Genomic DNA, 19,889 nt, shown 5'->3' with positions numbered 1-19,889 from the left:
TAAAGAATGAAAGAAGGAAAGGCATTATTATGCACATTGCCTTCCTATTCACAAAATTCTGTTCTTCAAGAATCATCAAACTTGCTAAATGATATTTTGTCTTTCTCCGACTACTGAAAGGTTAGTTTATACATTTTTAGTTTTTTAATACATTCTTTTAAAATCTAGATACACCAAAAGGTTAAAAAATACTAATCTTTAGTTATATACTGGGTGGATGACATGACAAAAGAGATAACTCAGAAATCTGAGATATATCCAATAAACTGCTAAAAACACTAAAGATAAAGAAGTTCACTCCCTAGATGAAGAATACTGAAGGCTACTAAAGATTTGAGTAACTGGAGAGAGATGACAGACTAAAAAAGTAAAAATATCAATTTCAATCAAAATCCCAACAGATTTTATGTGGAATTTGACAAGCTTATCTTAAAATTTATATTGAAGAGGAAAGAACCATGAAGGGCTAAAATTCTTTAAATGAAGAACTAAGAGGATCACACTAGCAGATATCAAGGCTTATCTTAGGCTAGAAAAATTAGGAGACTAAGATAGTTATTGATGCAGGGATAGACAGAAATAGCAATGGGATAAATAGAAGAGCTCAGAAACTAATCCAAAGCATATAAAGAAATTGGATAGTATAGGAATAATCTTAGAAATCAATGAGTAAAGAATCAGATATTGATAAATGATCTGGAGACAACTGGCTACTCAAATGGAAAATAATAAAATTAGAACTTTAGACTCACACTGATACCAAAGAACAATTCCAGATAGGTTTAATAAGAAAATATAGGAGAATAATATTATGATCTCAGAGTAGGACTATGTCTGAGACACAAAACTCAAAACCATAAAAGAAATTATTTATCCATCTGACTTAACTTTTACAACACAGGACACCACCACCAAAATTAAAAGACAAACCAAAGTTTAGGAGGAGACACTGGCAACACAAATAACCACAAAGGCAAGACCCCAGAATATACAATGAACTCTTAGAAATCAATAAAACTGGAAAAAATAGCAAAAAAATTGGAAGCAACTTAAATGTCCATCAACAGAAGTATATATACTCATGCACTGGAACACTACACAGCAGCTATATGAACAAACTTGACTTCACTCTGTAACAGGGATAAATCTAGGGGAGAAACAATGTCAAATAAAAAAATCAAAGCAGAAGGGTACAAAACCTAGAAAATATATAATGTCCATGAATATTCAAACATGTAAAATAGTAGAAGATAAGAATACATACGAAAACAATAAGCACTGAATTCTTGATAGTGATAACCAACTCTGGGGAAGTAGAAGAATGGAATTGTAACTGTTTTGTTCAATTCTTTTAAAAATATGAAGCAAATATGGTATGTTAAAATTCGATAAAAGGATATGAATATCTTCAAAGAAAATCCTGAGGAATCTACAAAAAAATTCCTAGAATAAGTGAGTTCACCAAAGTTGCAGGTTACAAAACAAACATACCCAGATCAATCATTTCTATATACTAGCAATGAACAGGACACTGAAATAAAAACTACAATGCCATTTACAATTACTCAAAAGAATGAAATGCCTAGACGTAAATCTAACAAAACACTTAAAGAACTTATATGCTGAAAACTATACAATGCGGATGACAGAAATCAAAGACCTAAATAAATGGAGAGACATGTCATGCTCATATATTCCAAGAATTCACATATTAAAGATGTCAATTTCCCCCAAATTGATAAAAAGGTAATTAATAATTCCTATCAAAACTCCAGTAAGACTTTTCATAGATATAGACATTATTCTAAAACTTATATGGAAAGATAAAAGAACTAGAATAGTTAAAATAATTTTGAAAAGAAGAATAACATGGGAAGACTTGTCATATAGCCACAGATATTTAGTCAGTAATCAAAATCTTCCAACAAGAAAAGTCCTGGACCTGATGGCTTTGCTGGTGAATTCTACCAAACATTAAAAAAAAAAAAAAAAAAAGCAATGAACAACTTGGACTCCATGAAAACCTTAAAAATTTGTACATCAAGAAACACTATCCACAGAGTAAAAGGGGAGCCCACAGAATGGAAGAAAATATTTGCAAATCATACATCTGATAAGGGATTAATATCTAAAATATATAGAGAACTCTTACAATTCAACAACAAAAAACTCAATTCCAAAATGGACAGACTTCAATAAACATTTCTCCAAAGAAGATATACAAATGGCCAATAACCACATGAGAAGATACTCAACATCATTCATTAGAGAAATGCAAATCAAAACTACAATGAGATACTACCTCACACCCATTAAAACAGCTACTACCAAAAAAAAAGAAACAGGGGGCACCTGGCTGGCTCAATTGGTAGAGCATGCAACTCTTGATCTCAGGTCATGAGTTCAAGCCCCTGTTGGGTGTACAGCCTACTTAAGAAAACAAAAGCAAAAACAAAAACAGAATGGGGGTAGTTTGGGGAAGATGGCAGAGTTCTTTTGAAATCTAGATCCTGGATGAACTAGGATCCTGAGCTCACCTCCTCCCATGGACACACTGAGACAGGAACTACATCTATGTGACTAACTCTGAAAACAACCCGAAGACTGGCAGAATAGACCTTCCACAGCTAATTATAGAGAGAAGGCCACAATAAAAAGGGTAGGAGGGGAGCTAAATGAAACGGAGATAGGCAATATGCCTGATAAGGAATTCAAAGTAATGGTCACAAAGATTCTCACTGGGCATGAGAAAACAGTGGAGGATCTCAGTGAGACCATCAACAGAGAGATAGAAAATATTAAAAAGAACCAATCAGGGCTAAAGAATTCAATAACTAAAATTTAAAAATACACTAGGGGGAATCAACAACAGATTAGAGGAAGCAGAAGAATGGATCAGCAATCTCGAAGACAGCTTAATGAAATGCAACCAAGCTTAACAGCAACAACAAAAAGAGTAATAATAAATGAGAACAGGTTAAGGAAACTCTGCAATATCATCAAGCATAACAACATTCACTTTATAGAGATCCCAGAAGAAGACAGAGAGAAGGGGGCAGAAAACTTATTTAAAGAAGTAATAGCTGAAAACCTCCCTCATCTGGGGAAGGAAAGAGACATCCAGATCAGGAATCAGAGAGTCCCCAACAAGATGAACCCAAGGAGGTCCACATCAAGACACACAATAATTAAAAAGAGGTAATAAAGGGAGAATTTTAAAAGCAGCAAAAGAAAACAGTTATATACAAGGGAAACCCCATAAAGCTATTAGCTGATTTTTTAGGAGACACTCTGCAGGCCAGCAAGCAGTGGCATGATATATTCAAAGTGCTGAAAGAAAAAATCCTGCAAACAAGAATCCTCTACCGTGTAAGGTTATCATTAATAATACGAGAGATAAAGAGTTTCCCAAACATACAAAAGCTAAAGGAGTGGGGCGCCTGGGTGGCTCAGTCATTAAGCATCTGCCTTCGGCTCAGGTCGTGATCCCAGGGTCCTGGGATCGAGCCCCGCATCAGGCTCCCTGCTCCGCATCAGGCTCCCTGCTCCGCGGAGAGCCTGCTTCTCCCTCTCCCACTCCCCCTGCTGTGTTCCCTCTCTCGCTGTGTCTCTGTCAAATAAATAAATAAAACCTTAAAAAAAAAAAAAAAAAAAAAAAGCTAAAGGAGTTTATCACTAAACCAGCCTTACAAGAAATGTAAAAGGGAATTCTTTGGCAAGAAAAGGTCATAATCAGGAGTAAGAAAATGATGAAAGGAAAAAAAAAAAATATATATAAAACGCATTTTTTCCAACCACAACAGTATGAAACTAGAAATCAACCACAAGAAAATATCTGGAAATAACACAAATAACATGCTACTAAACAATGAATGGGTCAACCAAGAAATCAAAGAGGAAATCTCAAAATATATGGAGACAAATGAAAATGAAAACACAATGGTCCAAAATCTTTGAGATGCAACAAGAGCTGTCCTATGAGGGAAGATTATAGCAATACAGTCCTACCTCAGAAAAATCTCAAATAAAGAATCTAATCCTACATCTGAAGGAACTAGGAAAAAAAAAAAAAAGCAAAGCTCAAAGCCAGTAGAAGGAAGGAAATAATAAAGATTGCAGCCCAAGTAAATGAAATAGAGACTACAAAAAAAAAAAAGAACAGATCAATGACACCAGGAGTTGGTTCTTTGTAAAGAAAAAAAAATTGATAAACCTTTAGCCAGACTCATCAAGAAAAAAAGGATTCAAATAAATAAAACCAGAAATGAAGAAGGAGAAATAACAAATACCACAGAAATACAAAGGATTATAAGAGGATATAATGAAAAATTATATACCAACAAATTGGACAACCCAGAAGAAATGGATAAATTCCTAGGAATATGTAACATTCCAAAACTGAATGAGGAAGAAATAGAAAATTTGAACACACTGGTTACTAGCAATGAAACTGAATCAATAATCAAAAAATTCCCAGGGCACCTGGGTGGCTCAGATGGTTAAGCGTCTGCCTTCGGCTCAGGTCATGATCCCAGAGACCTGGGATCGAGTCCCGCATCGGGCTCCCTGCTCCTTGGGAGCCTGCTTCTCCCTCTGCCTCTCTCTCTCTCTGTCTCTCCTGAATAAATAAATAAAAAATCTTTAAAAAAAAAAAAAAAAAAAAAAAAAAAATTCCCAAAAAACAAAAGTCCAGGACCAGATGCTTTCATAGGCGAATTCTACCAAACATTTAAAGAAAAGTTAATGCCTAGTCTTCTCAAACTAGTCCAAAAAATAGAACAGGAATGAAAGCTTCCAAATTCACTCTACGAGGCCAGCATTATTACCCTGATACCAAAATCAGACAGACACTACAAAAAAAGAAAACTATAGGCCAATATCTCTGAGAAACATAGATGTAAAAATCCTCAACAAAATATTAGCAAGCCAAATCCAACAATACATTAAAAAAAAATCATTCACCATATCAAATGGGATTTATTTCAGGGATGCAAGGGTGGGTGGCTCAATATTTGCTATCAGCATTGATATATCACATTAACAAGAGAAAGGATAAAAACTGTGATAATTTCAGTAGATGTGGACAAAGGATTTGACAAAATACAATATCTATTCATGATTAAAAACTCAACAAAATGGGTTTAGAGGGAACATACCTCAATATAGTAAAAGCTGTATATAAAAAACAAACAGCTAACATTATACTCAATAGTGAAAAACTGAGAGCTTTTCCTCTAACACTAGGAACAAGACAAGGATATCCATTCTCACCACTTCAATTCAACACAGTACTGGAAGTCTCAGCCATAACCATCAGACAAGAGAAAGAAATAAAATGCATCCTAAATGATAAGGAAGTAAAATTGTCAGTATTTGCAGATGACATGATACTATAAGTAGGAAACCCTAAAGCCTACCAAAAGACTATCAGAATTGATAAATGAATTTAGTAAAGTTTCAGGGTATAAAATTAATATACAGAAATCTGTTGCATTTCTATACACTAACAATGGAAGTAGCAGAAAGAGAAATTAAGAAAACAATCCCATTTACAATTACACCAAAAGTCATAAAATACCTAGGAATAAACTGAACCAAGGAGTCAAAAGACCTCTACTCTGAAAACTATAAGATATTGATGAGAAAGACTGAAGATGACACAAATGGAAAGACAGTCCATGCTCATGGACTGGAAGAATTAATATTGTTAAAATATTCATATTACCCAAAGCAACCTACAGATTCAATGCAATCCCTATCAAAATACCAACAACATTTTTTACAGAACTAGAACAAGTAATACTAAAATTTGTATGGAACACAAAAGAGCTTGAATAGCCAAAGCAATCTTGAGAAAGCCAGAGGTTATCACCATCCCAGATTTCAAGATATACTACAAAGCTGTAGTAATCAAAACAATATGGTACTGGGGTGCCTGGGTGGTTCAGTTGGTTAAGTGTCTGCCTTCTGTTGAGGTCATGATCTCAGGCTCCTGGGATCGAGCCTGGCATCAGGCTCCCTGCTCAGTGTGGAGTCTGCTTTTTCCTCTCCCTCTGCCCTTCCCCCTCATGCTCATGCTCTCTTTCTCTCAATCTCTCTCAAATAAATAAATAAATAAATTCTAAAAAAAAAAAAAAAACCACAAAAAACCCCCAACAATATGGTATTGGCACAAAAATAAGGACACACAGATCAATGGAACAGGATAGAGAACCTAGAAATAAATCCACGCTTATAGGGTCAATTAATCTACAATAAAAGAGAGGCAAGAACATACAATGGGGAAGACGACAGCCTCTTCAACTAATGGTGCTAGGAAAACTGGACAACTACATGCAAAATAATGAAATTGGGCCACTTTCTTACACCATACACAAAAATAAACTCAAAATGGATTAAAGACCTAAATGTGAGACCTGAAATTATAAAACTTCTAGAAGAAAACACAGGCAGTAATTTCTTTGACATTGGCCATAGCAATATTTTTCTAGATATGTCTCCTCAGACAAGGGAAACAAAAGCAAAATTAAACTATTGGGACTACACCAAAATAAAATGCTTGTGCACAGCAAAGGAAATCATCAACAAAACAAAAAAGCAACCTACTGAATGGGAGAAGGTATTTGTAAATAATGTATTCGATAAGGGGTTAATATCCAAAATAATTCAATATTTATCTATCTATTCAATATATATAATTCAACACCAAAAACACAAACAAGGTGATTAAAAATGGGACCTCAATAGACATTTTTCCAAGGAAGACATCAGATGGCCAAAAGACACATGAAAAGATGCTCAACATCACTCATCATCATGGAAATGCAAATCAAAATTACAATGATAACACCTCACACCAGTCAGAATGGCTAAAGTCAAAAATACAAGAAATAACAAGTGTTGGCAAGGATGTGGAGAAAAAGGAACCCTCATGCATCTTTGGTGGAATTCAAACTGCTACCGTCACTGTGGAAAACAGTATGGAGGGTCCTCAAAAAATTAAAAATAGAATTACCATATGATCCAGTAATTCCACTACTAGGTATTTACCCAAAGAAAATGAAAACACGGGGCACCTGGGTGGCTCAGTCAGTTAAGCGTCTGCCTTCAGCTCAGGTCATCATCTTGAGGTCCTGAGATTGAGCCGCACATCAGGCTCCCTGCTCAGTGGGGAGTCTGCTTCTCCCTCTCCCTCTGCCCACAACTCGTGCTCTCTCTCTCAAATAAATAAATAAAATCTTTAACAACAACAACAAAAAAAGAAAATGAAAACACTATGTACCCCTATGTTTATTGCTGCATTATTTATAATAGCCAAGATATGGAAACAAACCAAGTGTCTATCCAAAGATGAATGGCTAAAGAAGATGTGCCATATATACACATATATATAATGCAATATGACTCAGCTATAAAAAAGAATAAGATCTTGCCATTTGCCATGACACAGTGAAACAAGTCACTCAGAGAAAGACAAACACTATATGATTTCACCCATATGTGGAATTTAAGAAACAAAACAAGGGAACAACCAAAAAAAAAAAAAAAAAGAGAGAGAAACCAAGAAACAAACTCTTAAGAGAACTAGTGTGTGCCAGATGGAGGTGAATGGAAGGAGGGGTGAAAAAAAGGGGATCAAGAGTATACTTATCTTGATAAGCACTGAGTAATATATAGAATTGGTTAATCATTATATTGTACACCTGAAGCTAATATAACACTGTATGTTAACTATACTTCAATAAACAACAACAATATTGCATTCTATGGTAGATTGTTTCCAGCTATTTGCTGTCTTTACTCAAAGATTATACATTCCTATGTGATGTGCATTCTTCCTGGTATATTCTTCCCCTACTGCTGTTTGTTTTGACCACATTACTTTGGTGAGTAGAAGTAACTGATAAATGCCACCTCTGAGAGGAAGCTTTAGAAGTTGTAACAGCGTTTGGCCATCTCTTTTCCTTATGTCAAGAGTCTGGGATGTCCTAGGTAAGGGTCCCAGGATAAAGAGAACATGGATCGGAGTCACAGCCAACCCACAAAGGACAAGTATCACAAATGAAAAAATAAACTTTTGTTTTTCTAAGTCAGAGATTTTGGGATTGCTATTTATGTAACATAATCTAGCAAAAGCTGAGTAACATGGATTTAAAACCTACGAAAGCTCAATTTAGTGCCATTTCTTCTTTTACTGGCAATGAATAAACAATGATTCTGGAAGTTCTCCCAAATCTTTACATACAACACAGAAGCTTTATTTGCTTAAATGACTTCAACATGACAATAGTTTCAACTTAAATTCCGATTGTAAATGCTGAATATTACTTATTTATAAATTATATACATGTGCTACTGTACTAATATATTTGTATACATGATAAAACACACATAGAAAATTTTAAATAATTAGCAAAAACAAAATATATGCCATTATAATATTTATTAACAGTATGGAAACTCTTGGTTCTGGCTTATTTGTGAATGAATACATTTATTTTAAAGATTTATTTATTCATTTTAAAGAGACAGTGCGGGGGGAGTGGCAGAGGAGGGGGGAGAGAGAGAGAGTCTCAAGCTCATTCCGTGTTGAGCAAGGAGCCCAACGTGGGGCTGGATTCCACAACTCAGATCACGACCTGAGCAGAAACCAAGAGTTGGATGCTTAACCGGACTGCACCGAGACGCCCCCAATATGTTTATTTAAAAAAAAAAAATTACTGTAACACTTTGGATTCAGCCATTCAAAGACCTGACTCCTGGATTCAGTTTATTTGGCTACTTGGTTTAAATGGATATCATAGCTAAAGAAGATAATTTACAAAGACAGAGAGATCCAAAATGGAAGAAGCCCATCTTAGGCAGTGCTTACTAAATCCTGATACTATCAATTTCATTCACCAATTCTAAAATTAAAATGTAACATTATTTGCTTTAATCAGTCAACACATCACCTGCTCTAACTACATCAGCCTTTTAATGATTCTCCTTCTATCTACTTTTCCCTCCTCTCCCTCCAATCCTTCTCTAGTCAGCAGTCAGGATGATCTTTTTGAAATACAAACCTGATTGTGTCATTCCACTGCTTTAAACTATTCAATTGAGACAGAATTCAATGTATTAATTTGGATAAAACAGACTTATTCAAGATTTAGGTTCAAATCCTGGCTTCCTATGCTCTGTAAGCATCCTCACAAAGCTGCAGATTCCTTCTCAGAAAAATGGAGACACTACCTCTTTAAAAAGTTATGGGGATTACACAATTCAATATAAAGAAGGCTCTAAGTCTTCCAAACAATGACACTGCCCCTTTCACGAGAACAATGTTACTTCTAACAATGCTTCTTCATGGCATCAGGTCCCTGAACTTTCCAAGATGTCATTCTAAAATTCTTCTAAGCCAGTAATCAAAGTAGTCACCACCAGATTTTCCTTACATGATTTATCTTCCCCCATTCTTATGAACATATTTGAAGGAAGCCACCTAAGAGGCAGACATTTCCAAATATAATATTAAGCTCCTGGTATGTAGCTCTTAGTATGTAACACATAACAACAAACAATAACTTTGTAAACAATTGGTTAAAGAGGCAAGTACCTGCATGGCAATAGGTCCTTGGGACATTTGAGAACTATAATTCATTCCTAGCATGCCTTGCATATTCGGCTGCATGACAGAGACCATAGGAAATCCTTGCTGCTGCATCGGCATCAGTCCTGCTGAAAAACAAAGGTGTCATTAAAGACACTGTATTTATTTTTTATTAAAAAAAAATTTTTTTTTGAGAGTGTGTGTGTGTGTGCACGCGAGCTTGGGAGGGGCAGAGGGAGAGAGAATCCCAAGCAGGCTCCACACCCAGCACAGAGCCCAACGCGGAGCTTGATCTGACGACCCCAAGATCACGACCCGAGCCATAATCAAGAATCAGATGCTTAACCAACTGAGCCACCCAGGTGCCCCTAAAGTCAATGTAGTTTAAAGTTTATTTTCTTAAAACCATAAGTACATGAAGGACTTGTTACCTGGGAGGCAGCACAGTTTAGTGGAAAAAGCACAGGCCGTGGAGACAGATAGACCTGAGTATGAATTCCAATTCCATCCGTTACTTAGCTATGCGATCTTGGGCAAGTTACAAAACTTCATTTGTAAAGTGAAGATAATAACTTTTCTACAGAATTTTTGTGCCTACTTAAAAAATGGACAGGATGGCCTAATTGTGATATTGGCCTTCAAGATGGACCCCAGCAATCTCTGCCTCTTGGTACTCATTCCCTTGTCACTCCTCCCACACTGAATAGGGCTGACCAGTATAACCAATAGGATATGGTGGAAATGACTGTGTATAACTTCCAAGGCTGGTTTCTTAAAAGGCACTGCAGCTTCCTCCTTGCTCTCTTCCATCACTTGCTCTGGGGAAAGCTACCGCCACACGGTAAGAATACTCAAGGTCCTATGAAGAATCCATGTGGCATGGAACTGAAACCTCTTGCCAAAAGGCAGCACAAATTTATCATCTGTATGAGTAAGCCATCTTGGAAACAGATCACCCAGCCCTAACTAACCTTAAGATGCCTACAGCCCTGGTTGACATCTTTACTGCAATCTCTTTGGTCCTGAGCCAAAACCACCCAGTGAAGCCATTCCCAGATACCTGATCTGTGGATACAATGTGAAATAATAAAATGTGTATTTTTTAAGTTTTGGGGTATTTTTTTATGCAGCAGCATGTAACTATACAATAACATATATACTAATAGCATGAACTGTGGATGCCAATGAGAAATGTCACTTAGTACCTTCGGGACTTGCTTAACTTCTGTGCCTCAGTTTCTTTTTTTTTTTTAAGATTTTATTTATTTATTTGACACAGAGAGACACAGCGAAGAGAGGGAACACAAGCAGGGGTAGTGGGAGAGGGAGAAGCAGGCTTCCGGCGAAACAGGGAGCCCAATGTGGGGCTGGAGCCCGATGCGGGGCTTGATCCCAGGACCCTGGGATCATGACCTGAGCCAAAGGCAGACACTTAACGACTGAGCCACCCAGGCACCCCTGTGCCTCAGTTTCTTATCTGTAAAACTGTTTAATACCTAATATGCTTGAAGAAATGGTATTCCTCTTCTCTTTCCTTACATGAATAGTTAATATAACATTTACCACTAAATAGCCATCAGCATGGAAAGTATATAATGCAATGGCAGGAGAACTATCATGAAAATATGATTTAGAGTAAAATAACTCCCAAACTTTTCCAATGAAATATTCCCAAGAGTGGAGACTAAAGATATATACCTTTGGGAATTTAATAAATACTAAGTGCCTACTATATTTTAGGCACAGTTCTAGAGAGTTGGTATACAACTGTGAACAAAACAAAATCCCTACATGGCCTGAACACAAATTTCAACCTAATTCTGCACTTTATTACATCTGTGTTGGTTCTAGTATAAGGAGCTTTTAATCAAATTTTGATTTAAAAAAATTAAAAGTCTGGTAAAGTATACCACATTTACCTTGTGAGTTCTGTGTACCTTAAAGGTTATTTATACACAGTTTAATTTCAGAAGCATGAACATCCATATTTACAAGTAACATTATTAGTGGCATTCATTTATTCACTCAATCATTTATTCAAACATTTGAGGGCCTACTCCTTGTCAGGCACCATTCTAGGGATACGGTAGTCTACAAAACCAGGTCCTTACCCTCATGGAACGTCCATGTTTTCCCTCTTGCCCCTTTGGACCTAAAGTTTTGTTCATTTGGATTAGTTTTATTTAATTCTTGAATGGGTAACTCAGGTATCTGGTACAACATTTAAAGGCATGAAAGTATGCACAGTGAAAACTCTCGTCTCTCTCTTGTCTCCTGTTTACCTACTCATGATCTTGTGGTTACTCTTGCTGTCAGCTTCTTGTATATGCTTTCAGAAATAATCCATGCATAATTTAAAGCCTTGTAATGATCAAAAAGTCCACACTAACATTCTTTGTAAAAAGAAAAAAATCTCAAAAACAATTCCAAATTCCAGAAGAAAAAATATCAGGCAAACTTTTGGGCTCTCTTCTTGCTCCAAATGCAGATTTTTACTTGGAAGTTTTATAAAAATGCAAACTCTTGAGCCACAGTAATGAATAACTCTGTAACACCTTCCTAAAGAACAAAAGATCTCAAACCATTCGGTCTAAATCTGGGACACATCTAATTACAGATAGCTTAAATAATGCATAAATGTCAGCACAATGAAAATAATACAACTGACCCTTGGAAAAATTTACCTGAAACTCAACCTCCATCACTGATTGCAAATGGAGACAAAGTCAGTATGAGCCACTGACCACCTGCTACTGAGCCACTCTTTATCTTTCATCTCTAGTGGTGACCTGGGAGTCTCAGTTTCTCTAGCAATTCCACCATAAGCAATCAACACTGGCTTTGTGAGAAGGGACAGTTTTCAGAAGCAGACTGGTATGTGTCAGGGTGTGAGCAGAAAGAAGAGAAAGGCAGACACATTCTTTCTTCAGTGCTGTGTCCCAGTGGCACAGCGGCGTTGAGTCAAGACTGTATCCCTTCACTACAGTTGCCCTAAAGACACAGCTAGAACTGGTATTGGTAGGCCCTTGTCTGAAACAGAAGGGATACACCCAGTAAAGAAATTGAAAAGAATAAAACTGAGACTTAAGAAATAATCTATATTGCATCAGAATATATGCTCTCTTACATACATAAGACCAAATCATATAGAGAAAACATGGTAGTATAAAGTAATTAAAGGGTTCAACAAACATCCACAGAGACCCTATAATTTTCTAACAGTATGCTGGGTGCTGCAGATACCGATGAGCATAAGGCAGACATAGCTTCTGCCCTCTGGAGCTAACAATCTAGAATTACACAATTTTTGAGAAATTTTAAGAATAGCTGGCATATATATAGGTTCAAGACTGTAGGAAAATTTTACTCTATTTGGCAGCAACAAGACTTTTTTATTCACTTAATTCCCAAGTTCAGAAACATGAAAGTGAAAAGTTTAAAACTTCAGCTTTCACATACCTTGAGGGGGTCTCATTCCACCTGCAACAGGGAACATGAAGCTGAGAAGAGAAGAAAAACATATCAGGATTATTTAATATATACAATGATTTCAAATAAAACATGTAATTTTTTACATAAACAAAAGAAGTGTAAACAGGGTCCTGCCATTTGTTCTATAGTACAATACTGAATATCAATACAGACTGAACATCCATAGGATGCATGACAGCATGTTAGCATAGGGAGAAAATTTCTGAACTAGACAACAGAAGACCTTGAAACTAGTCTTGGTCCTGTCACTGTGTGGCTTCTCTAGATTCCAATTTCTCCATCCATAATATGAGAAGGCTGGATTAGATTCAATTCAGCGAACATTTACTGAGTACCTACTACATGGAGGAATTGAAGCAGCTCACGGTCTTGTTGAAGACATGCATGCAAGCAACTAACTCTAATATCGGATAGAACGTGCTAAGTGCTGGGAGAGGTCCAAAATACTAACAGAGATGAAAAGAAAAAGATTAATTTGATGGGTTATATAGCTCACAATTTTGTGAAGGTATCTCTTAAGCCGAACCTCAAAGAGAGTCACACTATAGTTTGAGGGAAAGCTCTGAGGCCAGAGCTGTGTGTTTAGAGAAATGATTTAAGGTTGAATATAAGATATAGGATTAGAGAAGCAGACTGTGGAGGACCTTTGATTTTCCTCTGAGTACTATATGAAGGCAGAGATTATTAATTGTGGTAAAATACACATCACAAAATTTTACCATTTTAACCAGTTTTTTTTTTTTTTTTTTTTTAGATTTTATTTATTTATTTATTTGAGAGAGAGAGAGAGAAAGAGAAACAGCATGAGAGGGGATAGGGTCAGAGGGAGAAGCAGGCTCCCCGCCGAGCCGGGAGCCCGATGTGGGACTCGATCCCAGGACTCCGGGATCATGACCTGAGCCGAAGGCAGTCGCTTAACCAACTGAGCCACCCAGGCGCCCCCATTTTAACCAGTTTTAAGTGTATAGTTTGTAGCGTTAGGTTCACTCATGATGTTGTACAACTATCACCATGATCCATTTCCAGAACTTTTTCATCATCCGTAATAAAGACTCTATACCCATTAAATAATAACTCCCCATCACTCCCTCCCCTAAGCCCTGGTGGTCACTACTTTTTGTCTCTATGAATTTGCCTATTCTAGCTACCTCAGATTAAGTAGAATCATACGAGATACTTATCCTTTCTGTACGTGGCTTATTTCACTTGACATAATGTTTTCAAGGTTCATCCATGTTGTAGCAGGTATCAGCATTTCTTTCCCTGTTATGGCTGAATAATACTCCATTGTATGTACATACCACATTTTGTTTGTCCACTCATCTGTTGATGGACACTTGGGTTGTTTCTATCTTTTGGCTATTGTGAGTAATGCTGCTAAGAACATTGGTGTACAAGTATCTGTTTGAGTCCTCCCTGTCAATTCTTTTGGAGATATATACATGCGTGTGTGTGTGTGTGTGTGTTCCCTCTCTCACTGTCTCTCTGTGTCAAATAAATAAAAAAATTTTTTTTTAAGATTTTATTTGTTTATTTGACAGAGAGAGAGCACAAGGAGGAGGAACAACAGAGGGAGAGAGAGAAGCAGGCTCCCCGCTGAGCAGGGAGCCCGATGCAGGGCTCGATCCCAGGACCCTGGGATCATGACCTGAGCCGAAGGCAGACGCTTAATGACTGAGCCACCCAGGCGCCCCTAGAGAGGCTCTTTTAAATAAAGGTAAAAAAAATAAAATTATGCCCTGGTTGTGAATGAAATAGCTAAGGGAATGTGCATATATAGGGAGAAGACACCAAAGGGCAACTTGGAGAATTCTTATGGTGAAAACTGAGTAAGGAATGGCCACCGAAAACCAAGGGAGTTAGTTATAATTGAGTGATAACTGAGGAAGGACCACATTTCAGAAAGAAGTAATTACCAGTATCTAATGCTTTAGAAAAGGTGATCAGAATGAGGATTAACAAAAAAAGCTCACTGCTTCCGAAAATGCTGATCTCTGAGTAAACAGTGTCAAGAGGAAGAGAAACCCTTGGACCTGTACGGAGAAAGGTTTAGGACAGAAAAGATATACTTACTAACTGATAAAACAAAGTTTCTGAGGGAATGAGATTAACAAAGGAAGGTAGCAAAAAGGATCTGCTTTGAAAAGGAAGAGAAACTTCTTTTTATAAGGCTGGAGGGAAAGAAAATGGGACAATTCAAGGAAGAAAAAGTCTGAGTGGGAAAGACTCAATTTGGGAGTCAAAGTATCTGAAGGGGGTTTTGAATAATCTTTAAGGAATCTAGTGAAATCCAGGAATTATATGCCAAATTTATGTGTCCTTGCATTTTTCTATTGTGTAACACCCCCTTCTCAGGAAAAAGGCTAAAAACCAAACTTTAGAGTCTTTTAGCTCTAAAATATTTTTAATTAAAAAAAATTGTGTAAAGTGGTTTACAAAGTTCTAGTTGGATATCCATCTGGTTATATGTGATTTATAGCTTTGTAGAGGATTTGAACTGTTAGCAAATTCTACTGCTGACAAGCAGGCCACACCCAAAGAGAGGCTTGAATAGTGAACAGCTTTTCTGAACTGCACACAAGATATATTAATTAAGCTGTGTGTTACCTGGATAAGATGTTTAAACTGCAAGTTGAAATTTGGTAGTATCACTTTTTTTAAAAAGCTACTCATACATACTACGATTTACAAACTTAGAACCAATGCATTTAAGTAATCAACTTGTCAAGACTTCTCCAAATCAGTCTTAAAGATTACAATTACCAATATGGCTTAGTGGCTAAGTAAAAACCAGAAACTCAAGTTATATTTTTTTTTCCAGTTCAGCCATAAATTAACTGTAAAGTTCTATGCAAACCCCTTCACCACCCTGTCCTATTTCCCCCTCTGTCAAATGACAACACAAGAACTGCAAGTTTGCCAAGGTCCCAACTAAGATAACCAGACAGATAGGAATAAATGTATAGGATGTATAAAGGTTATCTTGAAAACCAATAAAAACTAAATTAAGAACATTACTGACAAACATGACTTCAGTAATTATTTAGCAACCCAAACTCTTTAGTGACCTATGTACCATTCATATGATTCTCTGGAATGTTTAGACAACTAACATCAACATGCTTTAAGACTGGTTAGACAAGCAGCTAAGACACTGATGAGACAGCAAAAGGTTGGCAAAAAAAAAAAAAAACCCAAAACCCAAAAACTGGGCAGCAAGATGACCAACAATTTAATTTCAAAGGTAAAACCACTATTTATTACCAATACCTGAGTATGAAAGCAGAACCAAGAGGTCTACTTGTCACATGCCTGTCCCATTCATCCTTCCCTTTCAGTTACCTTTGCTACTAACCTTCCCTTGGCAGGCATGGACTCCCAACAAAACCTCCTAAAGCCTCTCCACCTCCAGACTCTCAAACTCCTAATACAGCTCATAGAGAACAGGTGAGGTGCATCTTCCTAAAGGACCATTTGATGAGGCCACTCCTGGGATTAAAACTACATAATAATTCCCCCTTAAGTTGAATTTCCTTCCTTTATATCCAAGGCCACCTCCAGTTTTAGCACAACTTTTTCAGTTTTACCTCACAAAACTCATCTCCCATTTAGTGCCACAATCCATCTGGCCTTACCTGCTGTTCCCTTAGTGTTCAGTAGGCCTTCATATTTCTTATGACAATCCCTTGACCCCTTCCTCTTCCTCCAAATGGGGCCCAGCTGAAATACCTCCTTTACTTTCAATGTAGTTTGAATCCACAAATATTTACAGAATGTTTTCTATGTTACAATGTACTAGAAGCAGTGGAAGATGAAAAGATGAGGAAGTCCTTAAGGAGCTTGTAAAACAGAAGGAAAAACATAGACAAGCTCACAAATCATAATATCCCAGAAGGATACAGACTAATCAAGATCTTTCAATTCTTTTCTCTCCACTGTACTTGTTTTTTTTTTTTTTTTTTTAAATTATACTTCTCATCTCTTGGGTAAATTCTGTCCTTTATATAACTCTACCATTTATTCTAAAGTAGCCCAACCAGGATACCAATCAAAAGTAGGCTAATGTTAAGGAAGTTGGAAAATGTCATTGATTTTTGTTTAGTCTCTTAGAACAGAAACAAGTATCTAAGAAATATGGTACCTTATAGTTCCTGGATTTTCTCTACTAAAAGCTGAGAAAGATTGCCTGGCTCTTTTTCTTTTCCCTTAAAATATACTTAGGCTATCATAATGTTAACTTCCTTATAAAATAACTTCAGCCCTCACCACTGCTCTCTAAAAACTGTAATATTCTTTCTTTATTGAGCATACAGCTTTTCAGCCTCAGAAAGTTTCCAATATATGTAACAGTTACCATACATTTTGCAAGGTAAGGAACATTTAAGCCACTTTTCTCTCCCATATATCCTCTAGAGTTTTATTTTTATTTTTTAAAGATTTTATTTATTTGTCAGAGCAAGCACACAAGCAGGGGGAGTGGGAGGCAGAGGGAGAAGCAGGCTCCTGCAGGGAGGAGAGCCTGATGCGGGACTGGATCCCAGGACCCTGGGATCATACTAACCGACTGAGCCACCCAGGCGTCCCACTCCTCTAGAGTTTTAGAATTCGATGTTACTCCAACCACCTTTTATAGATGAAAGAAATTTTAAAATCAATTGAACTTCCATCACAATTCAGGCCATACTTATTTTTAAAAATGAGTGTTCATGGACTGGTGACATTAAAACACTATAAACTAAGGGGGATGATCCACTCAACTTTCTGCACATGGTCCTCCCCCCACACAAAGAGAAACCAAACAACCAAAAGAAAACCCATAGGCCTAAAATACCAAATTTATATTTTTTCAGAACTGAGTGCCATGATTAATCATATACTTGGTCAAATTAATGCCACTCAAGAACATTTTAGAAACTGTCATCACATATAGAAAATAGATTACATATGTCTTCTGCAGCCAGAAACTGACATATCAAGTATTCACGAAAGACTCTAATGAAACAGCGTAGATTGGAAAACAAAAGAAAAGTTTTAAATCTAAAGTAAAAGATGTGTTGAGGAAATGGAAAATGGGGCTGCACACAGGTGGTTCATTCAACAGCCACTGCCCTTTTTTCCTAGCATATATATAAGCACCTGCAGGAGGTGATAACTTTAAAGACTTCACACTGCTTAGTGTTCCTGACTCCAAAATTAAAACACTGCCTATCAAAATACTAACACTTTGCTTTCCAAAAATAATTTAGGATGCTGAAGATAAAAAGCTAATTTTATCTTCAAATGTGTATGCACTATGTGTTGGCTAACAAAACAAACTCAGACTAGGTCATTACAGAAGTGGGGCGAAAACTTCCCCGAATAAAGGATTTCCTTAAATGATGAACTTGTCAAGTTGCAGACGTTCTTCTCCTTTATCATTCTGGATATGAGAACCACAGGCAATTATTACATGACAGAGGACAGATTTATTTAAGGACTAAGTAAAAGTCTGGAAGCTTTGTTCTAATAACTGTGTAACTGCTGTTTAATAGTGATTTGATTTTAATAAGGAGACAAGTCTTAAGAGTTACGTCTACAAGAGCTCTATTTATTAATTCAAAGGTCTTTACCTTTTCCTGCTGTTTCTCGTGTGTTCCTAAGGTGATAAAAAGGACAGGACATTCTAAACGGGGGAAGACAAACAGTACACACACACAAATCTTGGAATCAGCTGTTCAGTTTTGTGACCAGATTTTTTCAGAGCCTTCACTACCCTAACCCCGGTCAAGCCGGGAAAGCCCTGGGAAAGGGAAGTCTGGTCGCTCGGAGCCAGCCCGGGCTAGAAGCGAGACGTCGGGGTTCCTGCTTTCCCCAGCCCCGGCCGGGTGCCAGCCCAGCCGAGCGGACCCTCACCTCCTGCTCTTCTTCCTCCTCCCCTCCCCGCACTGGGACGCTCTCGCTCGCTGCTCGGCCACAGCACCAGCGCCCCTGAGCCTGGGAGACAGGAGTCGGGCGCCGGGCTTCCCCCGCCCCCTCGGCCTAGGTCCCCGGAGGACCCCCTTCTCCCGTAACCCAGTGCCAAAGGAAAAGGGGTCGAAGCGGGCGAAAACCGCCATAACTGCCACACAGCCCTCGCCCCGGCGGGGCCAGCCCTGGGGCCCGGCCCGGCTCTTCACACCCACCTGCCTCCCCCGGCAGCCCCAGCGCCGGCTCCCGCGGCCCCACCGCCGCCAGCTCCCGCTCCCGGCCGCAGCGCCATCTTGCTCCGGGCCCGCCGCCGCCACCTTACAAGCAGCTGTCAGGGGAAGACAGCCACTTCCGGGGCAAACGCCAGCCCCTCCACGCCGCGGACTGGGCGACGGGGCGGAGCCATGCGCCCACGTGACCCTCCGCGCCCCGGGGAGGGGGATTGCGGCGCGCCCTCGTCACTTGGCCCGACCGCCGCTGGGGGTCCTCCGAGTGCGATTCTAGTTCTGGGGTTGCGTGGACGGCTCAGGGGAGCTGATTCATTCTCTGGCAAGGCCCTCCGGAAGGTCCGGCTGGCGGCCCAGCGGCAGAGCGTTGTCCCTCCGTTTGAAAAACCGTCAGGTTGGTTAGTGAAAAGAGGAGATCGAATCCTGCTTTTTAAATTGGAATGATGGGTGCACGGGTATTTTATTCTTTTTACACTTAAAGAGTAGGTGGATCCTGGACGCTCCTTTGATAGCTTTACGGCGCTGATCAGTGATCACCTCTTTCTACTTTTTCCCGAGAATTCGGCAGCTTCCTTTTGGCACCCACCCCAGAAGATAAAGGTATTTAAAATTTAGTGAAGCAGCCTAGCGCA

At 38.2% G+C, this 19,889-nt stretch overlaps 1 protein-coding gene across 19 annotated transcripts in view; it reads right to left on the bottom strand.

The window, feature by feature from the left end:
* The window catches only part of SYNRG (synergin gamma), a 77,426-nt gene extending 58,011 nt beyond the window's left edge, over positions 1–19,415 (bottom strand). For 5 of the 19 annotated variants that reach the window (XM_036104787.2, XM_078063883.1, XM_078063862.1 and 2 more), the window contains exons 1-3: positions 19,246–19,412; positions 13,052–13,092; positions 9,599–9,720 (exon numbers count right to left, since the gene is read on the bottom strand). In XM_036104787.2, the coding sequence (XP_035960680.1) occupies positions 9,599–9,720; positions 13,052–13,092; positions 19,246–19,322 (240 nt within the window). In that variant the 5' untranslated portion in view covers positions 19,323–19,412. Of the gene's footprint in view, positions 1–9,598; positions 9,721–13,051; positions 13,093–19,245 lie in introns of those variants that run through there. The other 14 variants (XM_078063832.1, XM_078063868.1, XM_078063876.1 and 11 more) reach the window with 10 other exon arrangements.
* Positions 19,416–19,889: the final 474 nt, after the last annotated feature.

This window comes from Halichoerus grypus, chromosome 2, assembly GCF_964656455.1.
Source record: "Halichoerus grypus chromosome 2, mHalGry1.hap1.1, whole genome shotgun sequence".
NCBI lineage: Eukaryota > Metazoa > Chordata > Mammalia > Carnivora > Phocidae > Halichoerus > Halichoerus grypus.
The sequence above is the reverse complement of the archived record's forward strand: the minus strand, read 5'-3'. Positions and strand labels throughout refer to the sequence as shown.